The sequence below is a fragment of the Elephantulus edwardii genome, unplaced genomic scaffold, assembly GCF_000299155.1.
Source record: "Elephantulus edwardii isolate Elephantulus edwardi_28Jun2011 unplaced genomic scaffold, EleEdw1.0 scaffold00340, whole genome shotgun sequence".
NCBI classification, from domain to species: domain Eukaryota; kingdom Metazoa; phylum Chordata; class Mammalia; order Macroscelidea; family Macroscelididae; genus Elephantulus; species Elephantulus edwardii.
Window position 1 is genome coordinate 994,444 of NW_006400090.1, and position 8,183 is coordinate 1,002,626.

The 8,183-nt window shown below is 38.1% G+C and overlaps 1 protein-coding gene across 2 annotated transcripts in view; it reads right to left on the bottom strand.

Moving 5' to 3' along the window:
• DNAJC7 (DnaJ (Hsp40) homolog, subfamily C, member 7) overlaps positions 1 to 8,183 on the bottom strand; it is a 38,226-nt gene that overhangs the window by 18,454 nt on the left and 11,589 nt on the right. The window contains exon 2 of one of the 2 annotated variants that reach the window (XM_006901646.1): positions 2,303 to 2,391. The exons of the other annotated variant lie outside the window; for it this stretch is intronic. Coding sequence (XP_006901708.1) covers positions 2,303 to 2,391 — 89 coding nt within the window. The remainder of the gene's footprint in view (positions 1 to 2,302; positions 2,392 to 8,183) is intronic. 2 annotated transcript variants of the gene reach the window in all.

Here is an 8,183-nt window from a genome sequence, read left to right on the forward strand (position 1 = left end):
TAGGTTAACTGTGACTCACAGAGATCCTATGTACACACAACAGAACAAAACTCTGCCAGATCCTATGCCATCCTCACAAACTCTGCTGTACTTGCACTTACTGCCATCACTGTGCCAAACCATCTTGCTGAGGGTCTTTCTCTTTTGTACTAACTCAATTTTTCCAAACTTAAGAAGGCTTCTCTCTAGGGTGTGCTAACGGCCTACTGGCAAGAAACTATACTGCAATTCCGAAGTCACGTAGTTTGAGGCCACCAGCTATTCTGCAGGAAAAGGATAGGCAATCTCCTCCAGTGTGAACTGCCTCAGAAAACCCACCAGTGGGGCAGCTATAGGTCAATTCCGACTCTATGGTACACAACAAAAACAGTAACACAATAGGCTTCTCTAGGAACAGGCCCATCATAATAACATGCCCAAAGTATATGAAGCAAAGTCTCAACATCCTCCTTCTAAGGAGCTTTCTGGCTGCACTTCTTTCAAAACAGATTTGTCTATTCTTACATCAGCCCATGGTGGGTTTAGTATTTTTCACCAATGCCAAAATTCTTCAGCATTGATTTTTTTCTTTATTCTGTGTCTAACCTTCACATGTATGTATGTATTTTTGTCTTATTTACTGTCTTTCACATGCCTATAAGGGATCAAAAATATGACGACTTGTGTGTACTTTAGTCTTTAAAGGGATCTTTACACTCTAGTTCTTTTTAAAGAGCTTCCTGGCAGCAGATTAAACGGCTAAAGAAATAAATTATTTGATTTCTTGATGGCCGCTTCCATCAGTGTTGACTGTAAATTCAGGTAAACTGAAACTCATGACAACTTTAATTTTTTCTCCATTTATCATGTTATCTATTGAGCTAGGTCTAAGGATGTGTTTGTTACACAGCAATTGAAACAGGAAAAGAAAATTTGCATATTAGTGGGCCCAGGCAGTTCAAACTTGTGTTGTTTGAGGTCAAAGAGTATGTTATACATAGGTTTTCATTTTCATAAGCTATATGTGGATTTTCAGCTGTGAGAGAGAGAGAGAGAAGGTGGAGGGCTTTAACACCTGCATTGTACAAGAGTCAACTGTACAGGGAACCAGGGACAACAGTTAACAACATGGGAAGAAAAAAAATAAACCAATATTGAGAGCTTTGATTTGAATGTTTAAGTTTCCAGGAGTGTGAGAAAATAAATTTCTGTTCTTTAAAGCTCTCTCTTCAATTAATGAATTGGGAAATGGTTCATGATTTATTTAGGTAATTATCTTTTTGCCTTAACAAATTCACCGGTTTTGAAAATGCCCATAAATTTGTGTACGTATAAACCCACACACAACCCTTCAATTCTCAAAGAATTAGCCATTTAAGCCGAGGAAAAAGTCATCTTTAATAAGATAGTAACCACTAGTCTACATCTTAGAAGGATCTGTTTATAATAGGAGGAGTCACTCTTTCTGATTTTAAAACATACCTGAAAGGTTTTCAGATATTGTAACCAATTCATTACATTAATCTTGGGCTTCGTTTCCCTAAGGTAAAGCCCCTCAAGATTTGTATTCACAGAGAAATGGAAAAAGTGAAACAGAGACAGACTAAAACACATTAATTTCTTTTTTAAAAAATTTATTTTTTAATTAAAAAAAAAAGTATTATTATTTTTTTGTGTGTACTGTCAAATCGGATCTGACTGGTATAGGAAGAGATTGCCCCTCCTTCTCCAGCAGAGCATCAGGTGGATTTGAATTGCATACCTCTGGGACTGCAAAACACATTCATTTCTATTTATTAGCAGAGGAAACTTACAGACTGAGAGAGGTAGCACTGCAATGTCCAGTGGGGGAAGTAACTATTTTATACCCTGACACAAACAACCCCAGATATATGATTAGGTAAAAAAATTTACACATGTTGACAGAAAATACTGTCAAAATGATCAGTCCAAAGGAATAAAACTAATACATACTTGATTTATATCTAGTTCTGCAAACATGGCTGAAAACAATAAGGGAAAAGGACCTGTTTTCCCTAGAGTAATTCATTAAGACAAGAAACTAGAAAAACAAATTGAGTAAGAACTCAATTAGCTTACCACAAGTGAAGCCATTTTGAAGCACTCCGCTAGACAACTAGACAACTAATCAATGGTAACAAACATTATAAAACAAAATATCTATGAATGATTGGATCAAAAAGTAATACAATTTGTAAATTTTCACTCAAATAAAAGAAACAAAAATAAAAAAAGAAAGGCTCAATTTGTAATAGTATTGGACAAATGAGTGCTGTCCAGCACATCCTGAAGGTTCTCTCACCTATGGCTTTTGTGTAATAGTTAAAAGCTTCATTATAATCTTTCTTGGCATAGTATGCATTCCCTTGTTCCTTAAAAGACTCTGCTTCCCTAAAAAAAAGGAAAAGAAAGAGAATCATGTTACTAAATTTCAAGATTAACTTTTTTAAAAAATAATCCTTCTTTTATATGTTATTTTATTATTTTTGTGTGTGTATACCATTATATCAGATCTGACTGGCACAGGAGACTGCCCCACCTTCTCCAGCAGAGCGTCTGGTGGATTCGAACCGTGTACCTCTGGGGTTATAGTGCAGCTTCTTGCCATTAGGCCACCAGAGCATCCTCAAAACTGACTTCTGCATTCTGCTGGGATTAAGTGCTGCTGTGTACTGTCAAGTCAGAACCGACTCATAGCTGACCCTCCGTGATGGGCTTTCAGAGACAATCACATGAGAAGAGAATGCCCTTCTTTCTCCCACAGAGGAGCTGATGGATTTGAACCATGTACCTTTGCTTTGGAAGCACAATTTCTTACCATTTTTTTTTTATTTAAGCCTCATGTTTAGAGTCAACAAAACTTTGGGAAGGGCCTCTATGTTTAAAAGTTGGTTGTTATTATATTTTGGAGGAATATTCTAAGTGGTACAGCACTCTTCTGTAAATATGCTGTACTGAGGTAACTTGAGTTGCTGTGATGCTGAACCTTGGGTCACTGGGGTGTCAAATGCCATAACAGTTACCCATGGTGGACAGTGTTTGGGGAGCTCCCAGTGTAAGACAGGTTTGGAAGCAGTAGTAGCATCCACTTCCTAAACAACATTCCTCTGGAAACTCTAAGGAATTTTGAGAAACGATGGTAGTTATAGAAAGGCTTTTCAGGCCTTTTGTTCATAGGGTCGCTATGAGTTGTGCTCAACCTGATGGCAATCAACAACATGCTACCACTGCTACCTACAAACCCAGTCTTTTAGTCTACAGATCCAGGCAAAGGAAATAAAAAGTCAGTGCTACCTTGAAGGAATTTACAAAAAGCTGAATAGAGTGATGGACCAAAGAGGAGAAGCCAGTGAAATCATCTTCTTCAGATGTTATTTTTTTGGGGTCCCTGAGAGATACTCAAACTAAATCAAGAAAACTCTTATATTTCCAAACCTTCTTAGGAAAGAAAAGTAATTGTACTTTTTAAAAAACCATTTCCTTTCCTACTGTGCCACAATTGCCTCTTTATCAAACATATCTCTCTGTAAAGAGAACAGGTCATAGGCAATTCCTTTTGGAGCCAACTGGTTTCTTAGCATGTCACATTCTTTCTTAAGCGTTCCAATGATTTAATTACCTTGAAAAGTGGAACATGCATTTGTCACCAAAAGACAAGTAAAGCAGAAGCAGACAGCAAAGAAGTTAAAAGCATAAGCACATTGCTGTTTAAGGTGGAACAAAGAGTTGAGCGATGGCAGAGATTAACAACTTGGAGAACAGGGATTTACAAAGCATAGGCTGCTAGTGCCATGTTTTAAGAAATACCCATCTCTCAGTGTTCCTTCTGGCAGTCACACCTGTGTGAGCACTTACTGTCCCTGCAGCTCTCCAGAATCTGATATATCAAGCAGCTGGGAAATAACATAATTTCCCCCTATTTGTAAATCCCTTTTTTTAAATGTTACTATTTTTTGTGTGTGTGTACCATCAAATTGGATCTGACTGGTACAGGAGGAGATTGCCCCTCCTTCCCCAACAGAGCATCTGATGGATTCGAGCCACATACCTCTGGGACTGCAGTGCAGCTTCTTGCCACTAGGCCACCAGAGCTTGTAAATCCATTTTTTTAAGCTATGCTATTAAGTAAATTGTACTTTTCCAAAGGAATATTAAATATTGTGAACGATATTTCTGACCCAAGAACTAGAATCAAATCAGACATGACCAATCGCGTTTTAAAAGAGCTAGTAATGTCTACTAAACACATCCAAAATCATCCTACAGACCAACTTCACTGACACACTCGGACTTTCTTTACCGAAATGAATGCTGTAACCCAGCTAAATATATAAGTGTTTTTGTTCTAAGGAAGAATAATACTTGTTTCTCTTCCTGTTCTATACAATCCCTTCCCCTCAGTTCAAGAGCTCACTGTAATGGGAACAAAAGTCTAAATTCTTAACCTTGGAGTTGTATAGTAGTTTACAAGTTGAGTCTATGGACATGGCTCTGAGATTGGTGGCTCAATTATTTAAGTATTTTAAACTACAACCTGGAAAATCTTCCCTCCATTTATTGAGGTGATCCTCCATTTCCATTTTTCACCATCACAGTCCTGCAAGCTCTACCAACACGAAATGGCAACTAAAATAAAAAAGGAAAAGGAGGATAACCTATGAATGCGGACAGATTTGAACTGTGATGGAGACAATCTGCTTGAGCAATTTTACTACATTATCATAATGCCAAAACCACCTCTTATGAAAGTTCTCAAAAAACATCCTCCCATTTTAAAAGTTAGTAGGACCAACTGCATGCTGTACACCACCCTGTAATGCAAACTTAAGCAAGGTCCTTAAATACAAAGAGTCAACTAGTAAAGTGCCAGGCTACTAACTGAAAGGTGAACAGTGTGAACCCACTCGTTCTTCTGCAGGAGGAGGTGGCAGTCAGCTTCCATATAGATTTACAGCTTTGGAAACCTTGTGGAGCAGTTCTGTTTTATCCTACAGTATCTCAGAAGTCAGAATGGACTTGGTGGGAATGGGTTTGGAGTTGGACTATAAAAACTATGAGACACTATCCTTTTTGTGTGTACCATCAAATAGGATCCCACTGGCACAGGAGAAGATGCCCTTCCTCTAGCAAAGCATCTAGTAGATTCGAACCACATGCCTTCAGGACTGTAGTAAAGCTTCTTGGAGACACCATACTTTAAGAGCACATATGCTGAGAGATTTGAAGAAATGTTTTTCCCAACATTGTATTTCACAAGTTGAGCCAAATTGCTGTGAAGTCATAAATTCCAAATGAGGTTCAAACTGTATCTGAGAGGATCCAGCCTCCTCCCCAGATGGCCAAGAATGTGTAAATCCCTAAGGAAAACAAATATAATCTAGGTAGGAGGGTAGACACTGTGTCAAAAGTATATAAAATGTTAGTCCAAGATGAAACAATCTATACAACTGTTGAAAAGTACCAAAAAAACTCTCCAAAGACAAAAGCACAACTAAAACTCATTGTATGGAGTGGGGAAGCAATTCATCATTGACCCTCCAGCAAGCTTCCAAGGCTGTTATAAACTGCACAAGAGGAGTCGTAAACTGGACAGTCATCCAGCTTTCTCCCTCAAAGCCACAGGCTTTTGGGTTAGCAGCACAACTCCCTACAGGCTAGCCACTGGAGAGCCCTGGAGCCACTGAAAGATGCACTTTATTTCCTGAAACATAACGCTGATGGAACTAAGTTCAGCACTGGCTTCTAGTAAAAATGCAAGGAGAATTACTATAGAAGATAATAATTATTGCAACGAAGTATTTTCCACACATCATCTCTAGACAACCAGTAAGATGAGTTCTATGATCCCCATTTTCCAAAGGAAGAAACTAAACTTCAGAGGTTAAATACCTCGCCCAAGGTTAGAATGTGAACCTACACTTGTCAGATTTCAAAGCTACTGCACTTTTTACCATGCCAAGATTCCCTTTAATGCTAAATTTTTCTTTTTCTAAATTAATCAGCACTGTTAGGAAGATGTCATGCACAAGGAATATATTAATTTCTTCTACACTAAGATATGAAATAGTCTTAGCATATAAAATCCAACCTGAGAACTGAAATCTCATTTTTAGCAAACTAAATGACATTCCCAACAGTTAAACACAGAAGGAACAGAGCTCCTTTAAGTTCTACACTCCTTTCTCTTTAAGATGCAAGACCTAGTGAACTGGACTTTGCCTCCCCCAAGAAATGCATTTCATTTTAGTAAATGGTGAGTAGATTCCATTCTAGAGCAAACAAAGCGAGTAATGTAGAGTCAGCCCACAGTAGAAAGAACAAGAAGAATTGTGTTGTGACAAGTTACCATGTTTTTAACCTCACACTGCACAGCGTCAGGCCAGAATTAGCTATTCCCACACAACTGCCTCATGAAAAGGACTTATTTTCATAGAACTTGGTTGATTAACAGCTGCCTAAACAATGGGCACTTAGTGCTTTTAGAATGAACACTTATTTTAGCTTCTAGGTCCAATGCCCAAAATGGAGCCCCTCCATCATTTTTAATACCCCTACTGGATAAGCTTTACACCTATAAGCCTGACCCTCTGACACCAATTGAGAAAAGAGTGACTCTCTGGAACCCAAGAAAGGTTGCAACAGTAACAATTCCAGGATCAAATATATTCAATTTCTGCCCTGGAAGTCTGAGAAAGGGCTGCAGCTTGTTCAAGTCACTGACAGAGAACAAACTGAAGGATGAGCTATCCTGGGAGTGGAAAAGAAGAGCTGGCTAACACTGGAACTGAGGTTGACCAAGGGTGGCATCTGTCACTCACTCCATTCTCTTCCAGAGCCAATTTAGTTAACTGATATGATAACCAAGTGAGGGGCAACAAGTATCTAAATAGATCAATGTACAAAAGGAATAGGGATCAATCTTTTTTTAAAACAGTGAGAGGATTCTAAAAAGAGATTGAAATAAGATTAGTATATGGACTAGACATAGAATTCATACTAAATACTGAAATACAATGCCATAGCAAAAACCCAGCCTTGGTCATAATAGATCTGACAGCACTACCAACGAGCAGCTATACTATATCTAGCATTTCCCACTTTCAAAGCACTTGCAGTAAAGATCCTCACAATTCAATGAATGAATGGAAATCCAAAATCTCTGTAAATGTTTATTAAAATTAATAAAAATGGGGAAAAAAAGTCGACTGGGAGAGAAGGAAGAGAGAGGAAGGGAAGAAAATGTACAATTGAGTGAATAAAAAAATAAATTTAAGAAACAAAACACCAAAGGGACACACACATATACACACACACACACAGAGACACAAAAAAAAGATCCTCACAAATGGCCCCCTGACGTGGTTGTGCTGTCACCCGTCCTTTTGCCATGGGATAGTGATTTCCTAGCTCCTAGTCCTAATTTTTTTCACTAGATCCTATTAGTGTTAAGGTTTCTGCCCAGGACCCTTGGCAGAGGTAAACATTGGTTTACTAATTTTAAATGTAATTTTCATTTTTCAGAAATAACAAAACCAGTCAGATAATGCAGTTTTGAAAAATTATTCTTCTATGCAACACCGTAGCCTCAGATCACGTTGTTACATTTATCTCTCTCCCAATTTAGCATTTATTCATCACTGATGCTAATTACTGTAACACACACTGCCAAGGGAATCATCTGGTATCACATAGGTCTTAGCAGGACTCAGCATCATAGGAGCAAATCAAACAACTTGGGCTTATGATCATCAGCCAACTTCTCACATTTACAGCTCAGCGAAATTAAAAACACATTAAAACATCATAACTGACTTTACAAGGTAACCCCAAATTAGATGCCTTATTAAAAAAAAATCCATTTTCTTTCCAAATACTTCCAAGTTGAACATTTAAACAATTATCTCTGCTACAGATAACTTAAGTCTCTCTCTCAGCAATTAAAGAAGTATTTTGCAACTTTATTCCATCTTCACTAATGGGTTGTAATTTTTGAAACTTTCTTCACATGGTTATGTTCTCTGGAATTGCCTGACATACCATGTTTCACAAATTATTAAAAAAGTATTCCTCATAATATGCATGTTGTTGCTGTTGTTATGTGCCGTCGGGTCATTTCCGACTCATAGTGACCCTATGCACAACAGCCCTAAACCCTGCTCTATCCTGCGCCAACCGCACCGCCT